This window comes from Poecilia reticulata, chromosome 16 (assembly GCF_904066995.2).
Source record: "Poecilia reticulata chromosome 16, P_reticulata-male-v2, whole genome shotgun sequence".
NCBI classification, from domain to species: domain Eukaryota; kingdom Metazoa; phylum Chordata; class Actinopteri; order Cyprinodontiformes; family Poeciliidae; genus Poecilia; species Poecilia reticulata.
Window position 1 is genome coordinate 28496614 of NC_088845.1, and position 24461 is coordinate 28521074.

General features: G+C 39.1%; 1 protein-coding gene across 2 annotated transcripts in view; it reads left to right on the top strand.

The window, feature by feature from the left end:
* me1 (malic enzyme 1, NADP(+)-dependent, cytosolic) overlaps positions 1 to 24461 on the top strand; it is a 90634-nt gene that overhangs the window by 14537 nt on the left and 51636 nt on the right. The window contains exon 2 of one of the 2 annotated variants that reach the window (XM_008431900.3): positions 22405 to 22538. The exons of the other annotated variant lie outside the window; for it this stretch is intronic. Within the exon in view, the coding sequence (XP_008430122.1) occupies positions 22405 to 22538 (134 nt within the window). The remainder of the gene's footprint in view (positions 1 to 22404; positions 22539 to 24461) is intronic. 2 annotated transcript variants of the gene reach the window in all.

Genomic DNA, 24461 nt, shown 5'->3' on the forward strand with positions numbered 1-24461 from the left:
ACAGATTCTGACCAGGCCGTAGCAAACATTTAACAACACCAACTGTGTGGGTCACAAAAAGGTGAGATAAGAGGTTTAGTTTTTATCAATGGAGCTTTTCATTCATCAAGGTAATTCCTGTAACTTTAGTCTCATAGTAGGTACACTAAGCTCTAAAAACTGGGGCCTCACCTGAGGAAAGAATGGCCACACAAGCTGCGTTTACATTATAGATGTGCGCAAAACATTGTTAATATTCTGCTAATGTTGAAAAAGCACACTTTTGCAATTGCGGTGTTTCCATCGAATAAGAAACGCAATTAAAATTACATGTGAATATGTTTGTTCCCAGGATAAATTGCTAAAATAAAAACCCAGCAGTGCTATCGTCCTGCTACCACTTTGTCTTTTCTGGCAGTAGTGACGTATGACTTGATCACATGACTTGTGTGATGTGGAAAAAAAGTGTTTCCATCACAGTTTTGCAAATTTCGATCCAGCTGAAAAACCAGCCTCCTCTTGAAAAACCACTTCATCTTACCAGAAAAACGTTTAGCAAACCGTGAGGTTTTTTTCCCCACCCAAATTGACGAGTTTCTATTAAGCAAATTTATTTTCGTAATTCCAATTTGTGCAATTTCAAGATCAATGGAAACCCAGATACTGATCTACTTCATTGGTGCCTTGAACTTAATCTCCTCTTGTCTTCTGGTTGTAAACACCATCCATCTTTTTGCAATGTATTCATTGACATTTCACCAAAGCAGTCCTATTATGGTACCGTGTTGTTACCAAGCAACAATGAACTGGGTTTGACCAAGTACGACACATTCTCCAAAATTTATTTTGCAGCCAGAAGCTGTTGTGTCTCCATCTGAGTCACATAATGTGTGTTGGTTTAATTGTCCCCCCCTTGTCTCTTTTCTTTAATAATCTGAGTTTTTGGTGCAGCTGATTTATCAGAAAATCTGATTGTATTTGTTTGTTTCTCCACCAGTAAGATTTTTTTCTTCTGATGGTTTTTGTATGTTTTACACAAGTCAAGACTGGTAAGAGGGAGACGTTTATTGTGTGGGGAGTAGATCAGAGGGTGCTACACAGATGACTGAACAGATGGTAAGCATAGAGTAATGGTGTATTGACAGGAGATTTGTTTGGTTGGTAAAGGTCGGGTTACATCTAAGAGGTCAGGGTTGTCATTTCTGAAAAGACATGTCAGGAAAACTCTTAACCTGTAACAAGTCAATTCCACAGCGGTTTAAGTGGCCAATAAAATGATGTACGGTTGCAGACCTTTATGACAGAGGGCAAATGAAGCTTAAAAACAATCACCTAAAACAAATAAAAAGGTTTATTTGTGTATCAAGCTATGGTATGCACAATTCAGTTGGTTGAAATCCAAGTTACACTTTTTATAATCTAAAATCAACTATAAAAGGTATTACCAGCACTTCCATTAAGACATTTGTCACAGAATACTGTATTTTTTTTCTCCTTGTACATTTCAGAAACTATAGCATTACTTTTGTCACCATCAAATAGCTCATTAAAATTATCTACATTTGTGGGTTTTTTATTTATTTATTTATTTTTCAAAAATATATAATCAAAAACAAAAGGCCTTATATTGTAGATTCAAAAATTCCATGCTTTTCAAAAAGTAAATTATTATAACTTTCTGCATTAAAAAGTGCTCCCATATGCATGTTTTATATGTAAAACGTGCTAGGATCAGAATGCGACATGGTGTTGAGACTAAGCTTTAGATCCCATTCTTCAGAGGCAATTGTGGGCGCCGCTATGCACACACCACAGCATGACTCTGTTTCAGGACAAATAGCTTTCTGATACTGCATCTCTTTCCACTTGACTGATGATGCCTAAGGAATTTCCATAGTGTAGGATGTCTGCTGGGGCCGTTTAGGACCGGCGTGTTCGCTGAAGCTTCCTCAAAACGCGTGGGTGCTAACATGTTGCTGGTTCAAGTCTACCATGAAACCTGCTCAATTAGCCCTTCTGAAACGGAGAAACAGATTCCTTTTAGCGGGACGGTTTGAATGACAGACATTGATCCCGAGTCGTAGACCTCCCATGGTCTCGGATTTATCCCATCATTCAGTGCGACATCTATATTTAACACTCTTTGATGTGTCCTTTCTAAAGCTGAAGATGGATGGCTAGGGAGGGCAGTTTTGGATGAAGAGGACCAGTATTTCTTGGGATGCTGGAGAGAGTTAAAGTGGACGGGTCATTAGCTTCAGTATGAGGGTCATTATTTGTGTTGGAGTAGAACCAGCCCAGCTCCCTCCACCATTTGAATTCATGGCCGTTCTGTGTAGCAGTTCAAACAGAGGGGGAGCGTGAACGCTCACTTGCACACACTAGCATGAAAGAATGCATTCATTTTAGCTCTCTCTCCCTTTCCCACCCCCCCTTTCCCTTCTTTTGACACGCATTCAACACACACTCAGCCACTTATTCTGATGTAAAATGGATGAGAGTACAAGAGAACATGTAGCACGTCACCGAATTGACGCCTCTGAAGACGCGCTACAAATTTGTAACACCTGTTTCCAGTTCCTACTTTTAGTCTCCAGTGACAAACTGGAACCCATATGGCACTAGTGCTATCTTAGCTTTCTTTAGCTACCATACCAATAACTCAATGTGGTATCAAAAAACTGGTTGCGTCTTGGCACTAAGACATTGCTGGGCCAGAGGATGGAACCCCTTTCATTAGCATCTTGCGGCGGGGTAATGAAGACCAAGAACCAATCAGAATATTTTGTGTGCCTTGTTTAAAACTCTAGAGTGACATGAACTAATTCATCTGAATATACAACACATTGTCAAAAATAGTTAGGGTACCCATTCAAATGAATGAATTATGGTGTACCAAATATCCATCCATCCATTTTCTTACACCCTTGTCCCTTAGTGGGGTCGGGAGGGTTGCTGGTGCTTATCTCCAGCTAACGTTCCAGGCGAGAGGCGGGGTCACCCTGGACAGGTCGCCAGTCTGTCGCAGGGCAGTGTTCCAAATATATGGTGCATAAGATCAAGTCCAGTAGACGGCTTCTAAAAACGGATTTGGAAAAAATGTCTCTCTCTTTGGAGTTTGTTGAATTCCAAAATGGTGTCATGATAGGATGGCATCTTTGCATTAAGTCAATGCATTTACCTTCCTTGCTCCTAAACAAATCACTATCAATTATTAGTGGAATCATAAGAAAGTAGAAGATATCAACTCAGCAGTGGCTTAATACTGCAGCCCACTGTAGCAGATATCGCTAGATCTCTACAAAAATAACTACAAAAAGATCTCCACATGCTTCCACTAGCATCTGGAGCAGTAGTGACCTCTTTGTCGATGGCCCCTTCTGTTTCCAGTATGACTGCGCACCAGCGCACAAAGCAAGGTCTACAAAGATATGAATAGGTGAGTTGGGTGAAGAATAATTAGAATTCACAAACAGACTGAACATTTTTACAATGAATTGGAGCGAAAACTGCGAAAGGCTTTCTCGCCAAGAATCAGTGTCTGACCTCACACATGTGCTCCTGGAAGAAACTTTCAAAATTTCCCATAAACATCATCTCAAATTTTGTAGAAAAGCTTTTTTCCAGAAGGACTGAGGCTGTTGTAACTGCAAAAGCTCAACTGAGATCATGTTATGATCCATGGATTGAGATTGGCACTTGAACACCAAAGATTAAATCAGCCAATTAGGAAAAACACTTGCATAACTTAAGCTTACTACCTTATATAACTTAAGTACCTCTATCAAACAGCAAGTGAAATCCTGGTGTGGTTTCGTCAGTTTGAAACAATTACAAGATTAGCTTTAAAGATTAAAAGAAAACCATCTTATGAACAGTCAGTAGAGGTAATACATCAAATCTGGATGCCAAAAGTTAGGTTTAGGATAAAAAATATCTGTAAAGAATTTAATTAAAAACAATTTTTTTAAAAGATGAATTTTACTTACAATTGACCAAAGTTGAATTTGAGATTTATTCCCTACCGCCCCTAAAATAGACAGATTCAGTTAAAGGAATGAGAAGGTATTCTATTTGAATTTATAATTTTTATTTATTTTTTCACTGTGTGCCATGTTTTTGCTCTTACTCAGTAATACAAATGTTGATTTTTAGACCTCCTGAGGATTCTCTGGAATATGACCTTTGTTCTGATAGCAGAACAAAAGTCAAACACACCTTGTAGTTCCTGAGATACCTGGAATTCATTTTGGAAGTGTCATTTTCGAGAAATCTCCAAAAAAAACAGGCTTAGTTTTCAAGGGGTTAAAAGGGTGTATATGACTGACCTGCTTTTTTTGGTCTGTCTGGTTCCAGCCTCAGATATTTTACAATCCTCACCCCCTCCTTTTCCTCCCGAATTCTCCCTGAATCTCTTCTGTGCTCTCTTACGTCTATCATGGTACTCCCTTGGCCTTGCACATTTTCCGTTTTGCTGTGAGATGGCACGGTAGAAGCTTTAATGCCGTGTTTCGCAATGGTCTGTAGGGGAGATGGCTTCATTATCCTATTGTAGCCAAGTATAATAGGTCATACAGAAACTCTGGGGAGTCATAGCAGCACTCCTACTGTCAGAGAAATGACAGCACAGTTCTTATAGATGCCAAATCTCCAGTAAAACTCTCTTGGGCCATCTCAGTTCATAACGCTTCTCCAAAGTGAGATTTCTGTATATTTTTAGTACTCTCCCATGTTTTTATCTGCTTTTACTTGCATACTGATGCAAACCGGAAACTTTGCAGCTGTTGCACCAACAGCATCTCCTTAATTTTTCTTTTTTTTTTTGCTAAAAATTGTAAACCAGTGTTTCTTTATGTTCCAGATCAGTTAGAAGATGCCCTTTTTAATGACGAGAGAGGATGGATGTCATAGGCACAGGACTCTTTGAACCACCTACCTAATTTGAAGTTAGCTTAAGTCATATCCTATGGCTCCCTACACAATAATGCCACCACCTTTGTGTTTCTCACCACATGAGTAGGATTAGTCCTCATCCCATATGGCCATCACACATGAACCCAATGGTTACAACTCACCTGTATGTTTGCTACAACAACAAACACACTTTCTATACAGTTTTATAATTGCACCAAGTTACCAGTAGATTTCACTTCAGTCACTGTGATTCAGACTAATCCTGTGCATTGTGATGTCATGCTTTATTTATTCTACATAATGTTTAAGCCTAATTGTTCTTTCTGAGACATTTGAAAGAAGGTTTGTTGCTGTTTATATCTGTATAGATATTGGAAGTGGAAAAAGTGGATCGGTGCATCCCTACTTGAAACATTGTCAATAATGCTTTCCTTTCCACTTCGAATATAACAATGTAAACTGAAGGCTTATGGTCTAACTATCAAAACATTCTATGCTAAGCATGCTGCAGGCAGATTCTCCATGTTGGTTTGTAGGTAGAGCAAACAAATTAACCTGCATCTTAATATATTTGGGAACTTTTAGCTTACCTGCATAGGTAAATATGATCAAAATAGTAGCAGAGATTAGTATCAGTAATTTTAACTCATCGTTGTCAGCTGTTCTCAAAATCAAGATTTGATATAAAAGCTCAAACCTTGTCTGTCTTTGAAAGTATCAAAAGTTTAAACTCATTTTGCTTTTTGAATTACACAGCTGGCAAAAAGAGCAATGCATATTCTTGCTAGTACAATGAAATAACACAATCGGTGCGCTAGTGGGTGTGTGACACGGACACGGATTTTGAGTGCTGTTGTCATATAGAGGGTAAAAATGGCCAATAAACATCTAAATTAGGGTGGTGGGTTGGAGAGCAACAGCCATGTGAGGAAATGTAATAATTCATGTAGATGCAAAAGTAGTGTGCTGCTGCATATTTTTTTTAGCAATGTAGGAAATAGTTACTGCAGTCTGTTGGAATACATTTCATGCCTTACTTACTGTACATGATTTTCTAAACCTTTAGAAACATTTTCCCCACTAGTACAACATACCTGACTTGCCCCATCTTTTGTTGTCTTCCTTCATCACACCATTTTACCTCGTCTTTGAATCCAGTCCTATTCTCTAATCCCAGTTGCCGTAACTGCAGAGTAAATCTGTCATTCCACTGGAATATTCCCCCCATTTACCCACACCAGCTGTTTTTACAGCGTCTAGACACACATGCCGCTATTGATGCAACAAGAGGTGGGTACGGTATGCTGCTGGACAATGAGAATATCATGGAGCGCGGTTCTGCTTCTGATGCAGGATTAAAAATCCTCACTATTAGAGTGAGTACAGTGTACATTAAGGGCGGCTTAATGTACACTGTGTGTTGGCGAAGCATCAGAGTGTGCCTGAGTGTTCACCGTCTGCATGAATAAGCACACGGCTGGCATAAAGGTTGTGATGATTTTCACATTATCATCATCATACTTGTATTGCATATGTATATTATGTGTGTGTGTGTGTGTTTATAGAGTCTGCAGCAGCTATAGAAGCACAGAGGCCAGTGACTCAGTCTTTCCTCCAGCTGTTAGCCAGTCTATCCCAGTATGGGTCACCGGCAGCCAGCTCAGTCAACTCATCAGGAGGTTTCCTGTGATAGCAAGCTTCTAATTCCGTTTCTGTTGACTCTGAAGTATTTACCCGTCTCCTTCGTGTGCTGCGGTTTCCAAACAGACTCGCTTTGCACGTCTGGAGCTCGTATCATGTTCAGGGTGAAGAACAGGGAGGCTTGCATGGACTTGCCTGAACCCTCGAGGCCAGGAACTTCTTTGCTTTCGATCCAAGCCCAAATCCCTGTCTACATGTTTGCATCCATTCTTTGGACTTAATTACCGTTCCGTCTAAACTGTTCGTCGGGACTAATATGATTAACCAAGGTGCTGCTTTTAGAATGATGCCACAAGGCCGGCTGTAACAGTCTGGAAAGCCCAGTGTGGGGTGCAGAGAACACGTGGTGATAATGGTGGGGTAGAGTAAATAACGCTGATGGTGTTGTTTAAGGGGAGAACCTCAGCAGTCTGCTGTTCCCTGTTTGGTCAGCTGCAGAGGGGCTTCTGGGTTTTTGAGAAACGTTGACGTCACCAGAAGAGAACGAGCCCAGATACATCGCTCCATGTGGCGTATCAAAAGAACGGTCGAACACAAACACGCTGGCTGGCTTTTTCTCACAGTCCAGCTCAATGCTTTGCATATGTTTGGTCTTCACATATTCAATTCAGGGCTATTTTAAATACTGCATTTTTAGCTGAAAGTCCTCCAAGGAGCGCTTCGTTATTACTGCCAACACAAACATTTTCTGGTACTTTCCGTTGATAGCTCAGAGAAAACACAATGATGCTATTTATTCACTCACTGTAGCAGAGTCAAGCACAACTATGATATATTACAGTTAGATTAAAGTGGAAAAATCCCTAAGAGTTAAAAAAAAAAAAGGCTCTGGATCTTTAGTGAATTAGTTCTGGTTTTTGCAGTGGAGGCTGTATTAATCTGATTTCTGGTTTCTTTGGGTTGCTCACAAATATTCGCCCCATTAGACTTTAACTCTTATCATAATTTAAAATCACATTCCGCACCCAAACATACGCAGCCTAGTAGCTCCATATAACTGAACTTAGTCTGTCCTTGGAGCTTAGGCAGGCTGGTACCTTACAGCATTGGTGCACTTTAAGTGAAACTAGCTGCTCTCTGAAAGCTAAGCCCCGCCCCTGGTAGGTTTTGAAAAATTCCAGAAAAGTGGGCGGAGCCAAGAGACACAAAAGTGAGGGTGAATGGAGAGAGCGAGTGGGGCTGTGATTAGGACGAAAGACACACTGTTGTCAACTTATCCGCTTTGTTGCTATATTTAGTGACTTTTATGACCCCTAGCGACTTTTTATCAAAAAACCAACTAGTGGTAAAGTTAGCAATTCTTTTTCGGTGTTGTTGGAGATTTGCAGCAACACATACCTAAGCACTGCAGTGAGTCTAACACAGTTGTCCATTCAACATCATACCGTCTCCATTTGTCAGAGCAGAGCATACCCATTCCACTCTGTGTCCACATTGCAAAGTAATTACAAAAAATTTGATTTGGACATTAATTACTCTTTAAGAGTAAAATGGGATATACTCATGGTGACTTGGTGCAATGGACCGGACCAAGTTCAGGCAACAGAATGAAACATAGCAATTCCAAAGGCAAAAACATGAGAAGGGGAAGACAAGAAGGAGAAAGACACCCTATCACCAGGCTAAGAAATTGGGAGATCTCCCATCAAAACTAGTCAGAGATCCAGTTGGTGTGCATAAGAAGACGGATCTACAGCGGTCAAAAGCATTTGTATACCAGCTGGAGAAGGGCCATCTAGTTTTCTGCAAAATGTAGATCTTTACAGGCTGTGCATCAAGATTTGTTGACTAATGGGTTGTACCAAACTGCATGTACTTAACTGTCTTGTACATTTCTTGTGCAGCTCTTACACGTGTTAGCCCCTCTTGAACATCCTTTGTGCAATATAGCATATTCTTTGAAGAGTGTTGGTAAAGCACTGGATGATCTACAAATCAACATTCTGAGTCATTTAATACATGTAAATTATCCAAGATTTTAAGCTATTTTGACTCTTTGCTGTGTTCAAATAACCATCACTGTACCGGTCCAAGTGTCACAATAATGACAGTCTGACTGTACCAGTTACAATGCGCACAGTCAGAAATGTTCCTCTTTTGAAGTGAAAGTGCTTTTTCTCCCACAAAGCTTTGAATAGAAGGGTGCTGTCTGGCCACACACGTCTCTGCCAGAACACATCACAGTTCCAAGCACTTTAACCCTCTCTCACTGTTGACTGCATGGAGGCTTTTTATCTCCATGTCTGTTCTGAAAATGCAGAGAACCAGTAGGAGAAGAATAAAAAGGCCTTTTGGTCACATTTGACTCTCTTTCACTATGGGTAGCTTCTCCAGGAACAAACGGATAATTCTTTGGTTTTGGTGACTAAGAATCCATATTTCTGCAACTCTTGCCTCACTTGGCAAACCAAGAAAGCTAAATCATTCATAGCTTTGGTCAGAATTAGATCATTCTTATATTTTCTTTCCAAGAGTTCAAGCCTTCTTAGACATTTGCCGTTTTATCTTTTTTTTTCTGTATCAGCTGATTGCCAAAATTGGTTATGTGGACCAAAGATATTTAGTCTCATAGCAAAGCACACAGGCCGTAATTTTACTGGGGGGAAGAAAAAAAAAAAAAAAAAAACCCTCAAACCGTACAGGGAGAAGAAGTCTGCTTTACTGTCACATGTGATGTGTCCCCCGTTTATCCCATTAAAGATGTGCACAGTCTGGAGAAAATTTGGGTCAGCGTTTAACATGCAACAGATTTGTTAAAGGGTGGAGCGGCTGCCACATAAAGTGCAAACAAATCCAAACCAGAGGAAATTAAAGCATAGTTGCACTGATAATAAAAAAAAAGAAGGGATAACTCTAACGAGGGCAAAGTTAGGTTAGGAATGGAGAAAATCAACAAGAGTGATCCTTGAGGCGGTTTACTGTCATTAGTGCAAGGAGTTTCTTCCAGTCAGTGACAGTGCCCCCTAGTGGCTGCGGTAGCTGTGGCAAAATGAGAAATTTCAACGCTTTGATGAATCCCTTAATGTATTTTGTTGACGTGCCTGTGTTGTTGGGGCTGATCATCACTCAGTACAGCCAACTACAATCGCTATTGGGATAACCACAGTCAACAAAAGACAGAACTTAAAATGATTGGGAAATTCTTCTGTAATTACATAACGATAAGTGTATTGGTGGAGGAGCAATAAAAGCACCTTGGGATTCTTTTTTTTCTAGAAAAGACTTCAGATACTTGTCTCCTTTTCCAATCCATTTAGAATGGTTTGATTTACCAGCTTCTTATCGTTTTAAAGGTGGAAAAAAAGACGGTTCATCAACTCCTGGGGTAGTGTGGCGCATTTTCCCCAGCCTTTCAAAGACGTCTGTGAGAACATCTGCACAACAAACCGTTTGTGAAACTTCTTTGGGGATTGGTATTGTCAAAATGTTTGCTGGTACTCAGTTGGTGCCTTTCAAACGTATTCATATTGCAATAACTTTTCGTTTTTTAAAGCCTCTAGTTTGAACGTATTTGACGGCGAATTTGCAGGGTAACACACTGTAGTACAACTGGCTATTTTTACCAGAATATGCAGTTTTCAATCTTCCTTTACATCTGAAAAGTGTGTAAAATTACAGCTGCAAGTTCTTTTGGGCAACAGCTTTGCACATTTAAAAACTCAAATATTGAAAATGTATCCTTGGCAAAACAGGTTAAGCTCACTCAGACTAGATGGAAGGACTCTGTGAACGTCAGCTTCGAAGTCCTGGCACAGATTCTCGTTTGAACCCTAACTAGGCTGTCCTGTTTAATGAGAGTCTTTTGATTGTTATCCATTCCGATGTACTGTAGCTCCAGGTTGAAACTCCTATCAGCTTACCTGTCCCTGCTGAGGAAAAGGACGGTGTGTTTAGACTGATATGCAGAACTAATTGTTATGTTTGGTCTTATCAGACCAGAACCCCTTGTTCTTCTCAGCTTGTGGCTGTGGAAATCGCGACTTTTTATCGATGACTTTCTGTTTTCTGCACATCCATAAAGTCCCATCAACAGATTCTACAACTCTAGGAGTGACTGATGTTAATATTCAAACACTGATATTGAACGCAGCTTGTTTAGCTGTATTTTATTAGGGGATTCGTAGTGAAAGGGGGTGTAATAAAACCCATACCATACTTTTTTATCTCTTTGTGATATAAATTTTGTCAAGCAGAGATGGTATCCTTTTGTACCACTTCCTAACTCTTCACTACTTTGCATTGGTCTATTACATAAACTTACAATAAAACACAGGGGTGTGAATACTGCAGTGCTCACAGTGTTTGTGTGTGTATATGTACACTTGATGCCCCTGGTACAGATTAAGGCCTTCAAGCTGCTGGGTTATACTCTAGATCTCAGACACACGTAGTTGTGAGAAGTCTATTTGCGTCTATCGAATGAATGTCAAACTACATGCCTGCTAAAAGCAGCCTCTTATTTCAGAGCAAGGCTCTGCAATTTTCCTTCTCATGTTTGCAATCTGTCACTGCGTAATTTTCTCAATACCGCCGATCTTGCTTCACAATTTTCACACGGAATGTGAAAAATGAGATGTCATATCACGGGAGAGCGTGGCGTGGGAGAAGACTTTAGAGTCATGTTGTTACAGCGATAAGAAGCTCTCTCTCTTTTTCTCTCTCCTCTGGTGGCATTAAGGAATTTCGGTAAAGAAGGGAGTGGCCTTACTGTCAGCTGGCTCACAAGCTCGCTGTTAGACGGAGCTCTGTGTGGTTGTGGTTGAAGGGTCGAGGAGGGAATTAAAAGGCACCAGAATGTTTTGAGCTTTCTTTGCACTGAAATGTTAACTGAAAACTCACTCTTTGAACTCCCTGGGAAGGACAGAAAGGCCGTTTATCAGTTTCAGAGAGCCTGCACTTTCATCTGTCTTGTTTAGCCATCTGGGAAGCTAATTGGCTGTTTCCTCTCCCAGCCGAGTGTTTTTTGGGGTGGGCATGGCAGCAGTCCGAGGTTAAGGGCTGGCACTGCCCGGCTTGGTGGATTACAGGTTTAGTTGTGACTTCAGCTGCTTGGGACGCGGAACTGTGGGTATCACAAGTGTTGGCACGGGGTGCGGGTACTTCAGATGTGGTCAGGGCCATGTGGAAGCTTTCTAGGGTTTCTTCCACCCAGCCCAGTTTAGAACTCCCAAAGGGAGGGAGAGCGGGCTTCGCTGCAGTCCAAAACTCGTGTTCAGACAAACAAACCCAGGGATGTTTATGTGTATTCGCGTGTGTGTGTGTGTGTGTGTGTGTGTGTGTGTGCATTTTCTTGACTGGCTATGTGGTGCAGTAAATCTGTTTGTCACCAAACTTTGGTTTTGTTTAGGAAAACACGATTAATAAATCAAGACGAAAACAATGCCGGTTTGTGTTATTTCCGATCTTTCTTATTTCTATCTTGCTTTATTTTGCTGATTTACATCTGAATTTTTCATTTGTGGGGATTTTTTTTAAAGGTTTTATTGGCTCTAGTGGCCATTATTTGATAGTGAATAGACAGGAAAGAGGGTAATTGGAGAGGGGGAGGACATGCGGCAGGGGTCGCCAGGCTGGGAATTGAGCCTGCGACAGCCACGTCGAGGACTAAGGCCTCCATACGTGGGTTGTGCTTGACCCCTGCGCCAGCTCAGCACCCCATTTGTGTGGATTTTTTTTTTTAGCAGAATTGAAAAGCAGCTGAAACTGCAAAAACTACCTAGTGAGAGGTTATTAATTTTTGTTGGTTGAATGCATTGATAAGACCCTACGATTTCTGTAATGTTAAACTATGACAGAGTTGTGGGATTTAATAAACAAAATTAAATCCAGAGTAAAGCGCAGCATTTTTACAGAATTAGCGAGAAGTTATTTTGTAGTGGTTTGGCAGCTGCGGCCACCGTACTCGCTCTATCTGGTTGGGCTCGGCTCAGAAAGAATGAACCACTCAACCATGGCGAAAAAACTTTGAAACACAGATGTGTTTCCAGAAAATAAAAATTGAAACTCAAAGCTTAGCGCACATGCCATTGCAAGGTTTTATGACGGCATGTGAGGGCAGATTGTAAATAGAAATACAAAAAAAGGAATACATTTCCACCAAAATACTCTGAAACTTTCAAGAAAAAAAACAAAACAAAGGAATTTTCTGGGTTTGAAAAACCCAGAAAATTTTTGCTAGAAAAAACTCTAAGTTTGAGATTTAATTCCAGAAATGTTATAGAAAATAACCTGAAATTCGAGTTTCAAGAGTTGAACATTTTTGACTCAGAAATTTCCATGTTTTTTTTTTTCTAGAAAATTTCTGAGATTAATCTAAAAATTTCAGAGTTTTTGGGCAAAAAATTACTCTTTCTTTTCCCCTATTTAAAATGGGGAAAAGGAGTACAGAAACTCACTCAGGGTCAGTGAGTTTCTGTACATTTTGTCAGCACATAAACATAGAAGAAGAAGCTAGCTGCAGACAGTGATGTCAGCTAACTCTTGAACATTTAAATAAATCAGAGGTACAGTCTGTTATAGTTATTCTACAGAATAACAGTAGATGTCTACTATGATTGATTTGTTAAATTTTTATGTTCACATCATAGTAAGATCCTTTTTGGGTTCATAAATATGATTACAATGCAAAAAGAGGAATTCAGAAAAAAACTTAAGAAATGGAAGTATGGAAAACATAAAACAGACTTTGGAATATAATAAATTTGATTTCATTGGGTTTGCATAAATTTAATTATGGCAACCATTAGACATTCTTGCTGTTTCAATGGGAAAATAAACAATTCCTCTGTTTAATTGACGGGACCATTCCTGTGGCTTATACTTGGGAAAGTCCTGCTTAAGTTTTCACGTGGAACAACATACTAAAGTCTGACTGAAAGATATACAAACCTATCAAAAAAAAAAAAAAAAAAAAAAAATCTGAGATTTCTTTTCACATGTCAACTACAAGGAAATATTTAACCTGACAGTCCAAGAGACAACACCCCAGCCCTGTCTTCCCCTTCCTCAATCAACAGTGTGTAGTCTGGTGTTCCCTGCTCTTATCCTGAGTTAAACAGTCCAACATTTCCTTCTGTGAATACTTAAATGCTTTGACTTTTGTTTGAGAGAATAATTTGTCACCTTGCGTGGTTCCCCACTCACTTGAAAATGGCAAAGTTCATTTTTATGGCTATGTTCTGTCTGAATGTCTGTGAAACACTATCCATATTCATGCAACATGACCTTTTAAATAATAATTATGAACTTTTCAAAAATGAGACATTCACTTGTATTCAGACACCTCGACTGCAATACACCAAAATTAAAATCTAAGCATAAAATCAGCAGTTTTAGTTGGGCAGTAAAATAACATCCTGAGCTTTTGAACATGTCACAGATCACCGTTCACTCTGCAGTTTTGCCGTTCTCTTTCCATTTAACAAAGTCACCAACACATGGCTGCCCACCTAAACTAACCCACAGTATCTCTAGGGACAACTATTTCTCATTTACTCCACAAATTGGATCTTTATGGAAGAGTGGAAGGAAGAAATCTATTGGCAAAACAAAGTTCAAAGCCGTTTTAGGGCACACATCAAACGTAGGGAAGTCAAAGTTTAACTTCCTGGCCCGTTGAGGGAGAACCTCTAATTTTCAAAGTACGTTTAATACGATGGAATTCAGTATTACCATAGAGATAGAAATACTTCAAAAATGAATGACAAAGACACTTAAATCTAAACACCAATGTCAGTTTAAGGCTTTGATTGTAGCATATTCCTGATTTGCGATGTGTGATAACATCGGGCCGACCGCTGCTCTTCACAAACAGTTGGAACTTGTACGGTGAGCCATGGCTGTAAAATACTAGCTGATGTTCCAGGAAAACAGGGATGTGTCCCACAGCTATCTCCAGTAATGAATCTTAGCGTAGAATGATAAACAGCATTGGGGTCTCAGGGTGGAGTTCCATCAATAACGGAGCAGAGAGGATTATTTTGCGTGTGAAAAGTATCCTCTGCTTTTCACATGCAGAGGACATGTTTTCTAATTTCTAGCTCCGTTTTATTCATGAAAAATCAGTGAGATTCAAAAGAGATTCTTCATCAAGATGCCCTGATGTTAATAGTCTGCCATTTCTTTAGTTAAAGTGTGGTTAATTGAAAGGACTATGTTAAAAAAAATAAAACCGTTTCATCTTCTAACGGTTTTAATTAGTCTGGCTCAGATCCAGACCTAAATCTAATGAGATTCTGTGGGAAGACTTGACAAAGACATTTTCCATCTAACCTGAATTAACCTGAGTTGTGTAGTGCAGAAAAATGACCAAATGTGTCAGTTTCCTGATCAAGACATTCTCCAAATAGGTCTTGAGTTACAATTGTTACAAATGGTTCTTTGCCAAAGTATTGACACTTTGAAAACTGTTGATCCTTTCTCTTCACTTTGTGGAAGAGAAAATCCATTCCACCTAAACATGAGCTGCACCAAAACGTATTGTCATAATTGAAGTCTTTTTCTAAGGCAGACATTAGATGAAATAAACTGAGCTTTGCTTTTTTTTTTTTTTTTTACTTGTTTATATTATGTTCAACTAATCCAAACTTGTTACATTCATGCAGACACTCTGTCTGCGCTGATTAAACTTATACAGCCTGGGATGCTGAGTGCTTGATCTGCTGGGGAATAGAATCCACTTTCTGACTATATATGATATATATTTGACATTTTGGGGGTACTTATAGACTTTGTAGAGAATGTTGGACTTTTAACTGGTAATTAGATTTTAAAAAAAAAGTTGGTGAGGCCACAACCCAGCTAACTTACTCTTTCTTGATGCGGGAATCTATTTACATTAATTCATTGCAATTAATGTTAAATAAAAATGAAGGTATGTGATAACTGAAGCACAAGCTTCTGCTACATTTCCTAATGGAGTTTAGATGTGACTTATATGTTAAATATTAAGAAACAGTGTGCAACGTAGTCCAAAAAATTAAGTAGCCTTACAGTAAGTAAGACTACTTACTTACTGTAAGTAGCCTGTGAATCTATGTGTTAGGTCAACAGTTCAGTCACCCCTTTAAAAAACATATTTATAAGATATTGATGTTTTAGGTGTTGCTCAAAGATGCTTCATATCTTGCTAAAGCTGATTGAACAGCTAATCCAAAGAGAATGTGTCTGATTAATTCAAATATGATTATTTGCTATGTACTAATTTTAATCCTGCTTAGTCAAAAGAAGCATTAGGTGATTTTTTTTTCTCAGCCATCTGAAAGAAACCCAGATTGTTTAAACCCAGCTGAAATTGTGCAACCGAGCTGTGTAATTCTTCTGTAAACATAAAAATTCCCTCCGGGTTGATCCTCACCAAACTCCACTTCAAACTGCGTTAATTCGAGGCTTAAAAAACTTCTGGGGCTTTTCGGTGTGAGTCACTCGGGTTCTCTTGATCCGATGACTACATTTTGTTTCTCCAAGCTCTTCTAACCTGTCTGCATGTGGTGAAATCGATGCTCATTTAAATCCCAAGTCTGACGCCTGGGAATGGTAAAAGTATTTGGGGAGAGAAATGAAATGTAAACATAGAAATGTGTGGAAATCTCTTACGTCCAGTGAGAAGTTCACGTCTGCATGAATAAAGTGTTTTTTTTTTTCACTGAAAAAGTCTAGATTTCTCTCTTGTTTTTTTTTTACTCGTGTATACGAGCAGCTGTACTTTGTGTCATAAACCTACAAAGTCAACTTTAGGGGTGGATTTGAATATATCCCAACTAATGAAAGACCACAGAAAGCCAAGGAGAGGCTCTCCTTTTAAATGGCCATGCTAAATTCAGTTTGCCTTGTGTTGTATTTTAAGAGTTCCCACTTCTTTTCTTTTTTTCCCTCCTGTCTCTCCTTCTCTCTCTCTCTCTCTTTGCACTCGGTCAGCTGCTGTGGAGAGCAGGAGCGCCGGCGAACCAGCTGCTGTTCCACACACTCGGGGTCTGATGTGAACAGATGGCTCTCTGGAAAATAGGAAATGTTTTTTGATAATGGAAGAAGGTTGTAATTCTGAGCTAGCTGAGTCCGTCTATTTGAGGTCCCTTAAGTACAGGCTGCTCCCGACCTCATGTAACACACAGTTCTAGAAGTGTGTTTCGTTTTCTCAAACAACTGGTGTGTGTGTTCTTTTTTCCTTCTTCTTCTTCTTCCTCCATCTCTTTTTTTAAGTCAGCTATAGATCTAGTCCTGTTGGCTAAATTACTAAGACTGCTTATGTGAGCTGACATTTACACGGTGTTGGTTTTTGTAATTACATACAATCATTCGGGTTAGAGTGTCCTGCAGACAGTCAAAAAAGCTCATAAGCCAATTATTTCAGATGTGCTGCCAAATATAAATTGGTTGCTATTGTGTGTTTGTGTTAGCTTTTTACCGTCAGTCATTTTGATGAAATCTTCAGTCTGCAACTTTGACGCTTTTCAATTTTTTATTTTTTTTCAGAGGAATAATACAATACTTACTGTCTACAATCGAATTTTTCCAGTTTTGCTGAACTTGTTAGGTGATGAATGCTTCTCTACTTTGCTTAGGTGTTGCATTTGATCTCAATCTCGATCTTGTTTTTTTTTTAAAAATACTTCAGAAATGTTTCAGCACAACCAGACATGCTTAAAGTGCCAGCGGCTTTGAAAGACTGTAAACATTGTAGGTTGCAGAGTTTATAAGTGCCTGACTTCATTCTTTTCGTGGTAGTCAGCAATCTGGTAGATAATGTTCCTTGAAGCAGCATTCATTGCCAATAAATCTCTTCACATTTTACTACATTATAACCACAAACTGTTCCTGCTAACAGGGATTTGAACCCGGGACCGTCTTGCTGCGTTGGAACAATCCTACCAATTGCGCCACTCTGCATCCAGTGTTGTAATGTATTTGTAGAGTTGGGTAGCAAGTTACATTTACTTGATTGCATTTTAAAAAAATTTTTGGGGGGAGTACTTTTTGGAGTATTTTTTGCTACGCTTTTTACTTTTACTTGAGTCATTTTATTTTTGAAGTATGGCAGCCCTTACTTTAGTAAAACTTTTGGATGCTCATCCTGATGTTAGTAACCTGCTGAATGAAGAACAAGCTAGTTCTAACCAACAATTTGCCAGACACATACACACACACCTACAGTTTTTGTTAAAACTTCATACGTTTTATATTGAAAAAAACTGGTTTGGGGAAAAAATTTGTTAATTTTGATCCTTAAAACACGAAAATTTCCACATAACTTCATATTTTGGCCTGGCTGATGATGTCATTTTTAAATATTAGATGATTGATGTTTTGATCAGTTATTCAGCACTTGAGACACCTGTTTATGAAATACTTATTTACCCTTGAGTAATTTCTTGGATAGCTATTTTTTTTACTTGAGTTGAATTAGTGCTACTCTTACTTGTACAATTTTCGGGTTCTCTACCCTCCTCTATTTATTTGTTTTTTTCTGCGGGAGATATAACAACCTTTTTTCAGATTTCATTACTTTTCTCTTGAGCGGTCTGTCGGTGAATAAAGACCTTTTCCCTCACATGAGTTGATTAGTAAACGATAGCACAGGTGGGTGGGAGATCAGCATCCTCTCTTTGGAATAACCTCAAAAGGTCAAAGGTGAGATGGCCCCAAAAGTTACAATCGCGATACGGCAGGTGTGGGACTTCTTGTATGATTGTCAAAGGTTAGCAAGATAGAAAGCCATAGAAGGTCAGAGGGCGTTCTTATCCGTCTTCTGTATGCAGTTTGTTTAAGAATCGATGACTCTGAGAACGGAAATCGCACCAGACTATCGGCAAACAACGGTCCCTTAAACCAAGGCTGCCATAGAGCTCCTTTGGGGAAAAATAACTTGGGTCAGGGGATTTATGAAATCTTTTCTCTGAGCATTCCTGTCACTGGGCGTAAACTTTAGAGCGACATACGTGATTGCGTTGTGTGTAAGAAAATAGACATTTTTTCTTCACACATTTAAAAATATCATAACCTCAGATACCAGTCTTTGTGTTCCAACAAAGAATGGATCAGAATGAGCTTTTTCATTTTAAAGAAAGAAATAGCTTCCAATCAGTCTGTACCGTTCTGTTACAAGCTGGAGAAATGTTAACAATGTGTGTAATGTCAACCTGTTAGGATTGTCAGGAGTCCAGTAAAACAGACAAGTGCATGCCTCTGCTGATTGTGTTTATGTATCAGAATTCCTTATCGCGGCGGTAATCACACACCGCATACCACGGCTTAACACACCACGGCTTAACACATCCCTTTTTATGTTCTATGTGTTTTTATTACGTATAAAAGCTAAACTGTATGTCTCGCACACACATTTTTTTCAAAAGAAAAATTGTTTTGTTTTGAGAATTTTTGGCTTTTCCACAGACTTCTACTGTTTTTGCTTTTTTGTTGCACAAAAGTGTTTCAAATCATTTAGCACATTTTAAAATCAGACAGAGATGGTAAATGTAATGTTGAATATTTTCCAAAAAGTCTTGAGGTTCATCAAAATGTTTACTTTTTAATCCAACTGTGACGTAGGTGGTTTTATCCTTGAAACTCTCTCATTAATCCCACTTTTTTTCCCCCCTGTCTCTTTGTTCTGTGTCAGTCATGAATTGTTTGCTAGAGTCCTAAGACTTTAGGACTCTAGCAAAATACAGTGAGAACTAGCATTTCTCACTGACTGGGAGGAATACTCACAGTCAGTGAGAAATACTAATTTCTCACTGACTGTGAGAAACTAGTCTGAACACACTGTTCAGACTGTTCCTGAATTTCTTTAGTGCATTTCTGTGATGCCTTTTAAGGTCTACTTCATGTTGTCAAACAGGTTCTACTTAAGAAATCTCTTGATTCTAAAGGCGGTAGTCGGACCTGGTTGTGGTTAAATGAAACTGAACTCTGCTTTTTTTTTTTTTTTAAGAAAAACAAAAAGGTTAATGAGAGAGTTTCCAACTCCAGCTTCTCAGTCGGTTAATGTTAAACAATTTTGAGAGGATCAATCACGTTTGGATTCTTGGCAGAGTAAAAAAAAAAAAATAATATATATATATATATATATATATATATATATATATATATATAACTCTTTGCTTTTACTTTACTATGGTACAGATTTTTGTAAATTGAGAACATGGGGGAACTAAATCTCTTAGGGATAATCAGAAGCATGCCAAAGTGTAGAGAACTGTCTGCGCTACACGTCAAACATTGAAGCAACACATAATTTTGATGGAACACAATACATGTGCTGAACCACTATTACACCTACGTTCCTGTAACTTGTTGAGTTAATCTGACCGGCTGTTCGTCTTACTTGCCCTGAAGTATATGCCAGAGAATAAACATCCTGTCCGGCCAGTGATTTCTCTCCCTCCCTGTAAAGTAAGTAAGTCTAACTCTTGCTTTGATAAAAACACAACATTCTTTTTGTGCCTCGCTTTACCTTTTGTGGTCGGGGATTTTCCCATCTGCTTTTGAATTGGTATACATAAGATTTTTCAAACTTTAAATAAAAAATAAAATAAAAAAGAGTATGTCCAAAGTTCATTTTTGAACTGCAGGAAATATTTGTGGTTCTATGTTTCTTCCTTTAAAAAAACCATCTGTCCAGCATCCTTATGTTTCCAGCCACTTTCAGAATTTAGTGTCATATCCTATCATCCTCTTCTTAAAAATAACAGCTTAAGTCTTTTTTTTTTTTTTTTGCCAAAAGTAATTTTTTTTCTGTTTTTGTCTTTTTTGTGCTGCATAAATCACAGAGTTGATTACTTTAGTGCAAAAATTACTTTTGGCAAAAAAAATACTTGGGCCATTATTTTATTAAGGTGACTATTCATTCAGCATGGCGTAACTTCAAACCTATAAACACGTGGAGCTAACTCTGGAAAAGTAGCAGAGATCCATAGCGGAGGAGGACATTTTTCTTGACAGAACTATTTCTCATAAAAATCCACAAATTCATGGACGATTCTAGACGTGGGGGCGACTGGGCCTTGAAAGAGCATTTCAAAAATGTTTTTTTTTACATATTTGTTAAAATTGTCACCATGTCGTCACAGTATAAAATGAGACAGATAATCTGTGAAAAAGATCGATCTCCTCCACCTTTCCCGACAAAACAACCAATCGGAGCTGGTTGATGGGTAGCTCAATCAGAGCCGGTCGATGGGTGGAGCTGCCCATCAACCGAATGTACACTAATGGCGGTTTACCTTTCCAGCAAAACCGTTTAAATTACCAAGCTCTGCCCAGAATCGCCCCTCGAAAGTCCCACGTGACTTCATGTCTCACATTAACAGCTTAGCTCCAATGTCTAAACATGGCATTTTTCGTTCTCTGCAGAGTATTTCTGAGTCGATTAGTGTAGCATTTCTGCCGGATTTTCACAAAATATCAGCCACGACAATGGATAAGAGAACCAACAAGTTCATGTCATCTTTTTTGGACGACATCAAGGTGTTTGAGCCACGCGATGCCTCCAACATTGTGCGCGTCACAGCTAAATGCTACTGGTCGATGAGAAAAACAGCAGATTCTCACACCCTCAGCATAAATATAGCTGTGGACAAGATCACTGATGGCTATTGTTCTTGCAAGGCTGGGTAAGTCAGACATTCATGGTTTTGAGGGTTCGAATGTGCCTAGGACTTATACACGGTACTCGGTGCTAGCATGGCTAACACGATTACAGTTTAGTAAAAGCTAGCGTGCCTAACACGATTACAGTTTAGTAAAAAGCCTTTTCAGGTGAAATAAAATCTTTAATGTATGTCAGATACGGTACATATTGCATATCGATCTGTTCAGCTAACGTAAGACTGTAACAGACAGGCTTCAAGGTGTAGAAGTTGTATCGGTACTGCCATTATGCTGTACTTGGCTAAAAGGTTTTCATAATGGATGTGTTTATTATTGACTTTATTTTTTTCATTCACTAAACACAAAGAAAGCAAAGCAATAATACTTACACCAGCGGACACTCCTTTGTTCTTATTGATCCTGAGCTGCAAATGTGGTCGTGCACAAGCTTTGATCCAAGCAAGACATTCCGTTTCAGATTTTGGAAATCTGAATTTTAGTTTCACAAACACGATCAGGATACCTGACATCACCTGTACAGATACCCCACTGACGGAGAACCAATTTTTTTCGAGTCCTAACGCAAAAACTTTCTGTCGGTCTGGTAGTCCACAATGTATATTAGCATGAGTTTGTGAGACGGTAAGGTAGCGTGATAGCTGCGCTGTGATGTAAAATGGGCATTAGCCAATGAAATGCGGCCCCTGTGGTAAGGTCCATGTCATCATTGGTGGCTATGCTAAGTAGTCTTAACATTCAAAGCTAAGACCCGCCTCCTGGCTCTGATTGGTTGTTTGTAGTAAGCAGAAGGAGAAGGCAGAGGAGCTTGTTTTTTTTTGTTTTTTTATCTAAGATTAACAGAGTCATACTATACTGTCACAACATAGTGACGGCTTCAACAAATATCTAGAATATTTGTTGTAGCTTTAATATATTAAATAATGAAATTTTGGCTGTTTTTTTTTGTTGTTTTTTACCCCGATCCTTTCTTCTGTTCTTCCATGAAAAACACTGAACCCACCCTGACCCACTCGGTAAATCTGGTCTAGAACCACCACTGATTTTTCCTATGAACTTTTTGAGAAACTCCAAAGAGGTATAAATACTTTGGAGGCCTAACTCAAATAGATTTGAGTTAGGCCACTGGCCCTGTTTGGTTCCAGCCTCCGTCTTGGGTGATCGTCACACGTCCTCTGTATCCTGTCATAATGTCTGTCCTTACAGGACATGGCTTTCTCCCTGGAGGAGCGTCTCCAGCTGGGGATCCACGGCCTGGTGCCGCCCTGCTTCATCAGCCAGGATGTCCAGCTGCTCAGAGTCCTCAAAAACTACGACATGAAAAGGGACGACCTGGACAGGTGAGACTCTTCCGCACGAAACCAACCAGGATGTCGCGGTGCGTTCCAACAGACTTTGTATGTTATCCTGTGTAAGAGTTAAATCTCATCTGATCCTCTGTTTGTGCAACCAGATCTTTTGTGCAGAGCCTTTCAAAACACAAAAGTCAGATTAGCTATCAGTCCTCTGAGATAATCCGTCTTCTCATACCATAAATTTTACTTCATGCTCCCTGATCTCCTTTTCCACTCTTCCTCCATTTAGTCCGTCTTCTCTGTTTTTACAAAGTCCTAGGTGATGAAATAAAAGCTTCTTGCATGCTAACTTGCACATTTCACATCCACTAGCTGCAAGCATTACACAACCAACGTACTAACCTTTCATTTTGGGCTCTTTTGAGCAGCTGAAGTCATCAGCTAATTTGCTTTTCCATAACCCAACCCTCAATCAACAGAAGTTCTTAAGTAGAACTTTCTGCATTTTCTCATGGAGAAAAAGTTACTTTAAAAGTGGAAAGGAGCAGGGCTGTTGACTTTTAAAGTGTAGAAACAACAGTCAATCGGAATCTGAAAACAGCAGTTCCCATGCTTTCACTGTCACTAGCTGCACATGCCTCACGAACGTGCCCAAAACTTTGTCGATGTTCCGCTAATCTCGGAAAAACGCAATTTTGTAATTGCTGTGTTTCCATTTAAAAAAAAAACGCAATCCAAAACGCAAATAAGTTTGTTAGCGCAATAAGTCATTGAAAAACATGCCATGATATTTCAAAGTAACTCTGCTTTGGTACTGACTGCGAGAGGCCATCATTTATTTAGATGACTTTTTAAAATATGAGCTTTCGGTTCTATTTTCATGAGTCGTCTCACATTTTTGTTGTATATATTTTAGGAGATCCGCACAGCAAGCGCATGGTTATGATCTTGATTAATAGAGTGACCACTCTGCTATCAGGAGAGGTGGATTCCAAACTGTAATGAAGACATATGCATACAATTAGTGCAAAGAAAAAAAAAGGAAAGCTATTCTACAGGAGCTCTAAAATGAAGCAGCTGATGTTCAAAAGCCAAAATTCATCAGCATGTTCTTATCGTACTGTTTTAGAATGCAGTGGTGTGTGTCTCTTGTTCTTCCTGAGGCAGGACTAGTACCCACCATGGTTTTTAATTCCCTGTTGTTCTTTTAACAGTCCCCAGCACATAATTTAGCAGTAGCAATCTGCAGTGATGTGTTGGAACTTGATGTGGTGATTTAGGCTGCATTCCATTTATCGAAAAAGTCCACTATCTTGTAAAAGTTGTAAAAGTTGTAACTCTCATTTAGGAATAATATCACTCCCCCTCCCAACTTAACCCTGTATCAGTTACAAGTTTAAAAAGCATCTGGGATTAGTTCATTATTGCTCTCTGTTAAAGAAAAATTAGCACTACTAGTAAAAAAAATTATATCTGCATTTAATGCATTAAGCTACATTAGCAAGATGTATGGTACTATGATGGGTGACTGATTTACAGGGAAAGTTCAAATTGGTTTTTGAAATGAGGTTCTACTGGAAGCATATAATAATTAGCTGGTTTGATCTCTTTGTTTAGTATAAATCTAGATTAGTTGGTGTTGGAAACCGATTCTAAGTGCTAGTCGGATTGAGCCCATGACCGAGATGAACTTCTAAGGTCTGAAAATAACTCTCAGCTCTGCAATGCTTTACTTTTCTTCTTAATGGTCAGTCCAGCAGGAGACGTGTCAAAGATTGAATTCTTAGTGTGTTTCACACAAGATCAGTGGTGACAGTTTCTCTGAAAATTCACACCCAATGCAGACTTGACCAAAGTTTCAAGGTTTGTGAAAAAGCATATACTTTTAAAGGGGGAATATTATGTAAAATCAACTTTTTTGAGACTTACATAATGTTATAATGTTGTTCCCTCACCAAAAACATACCT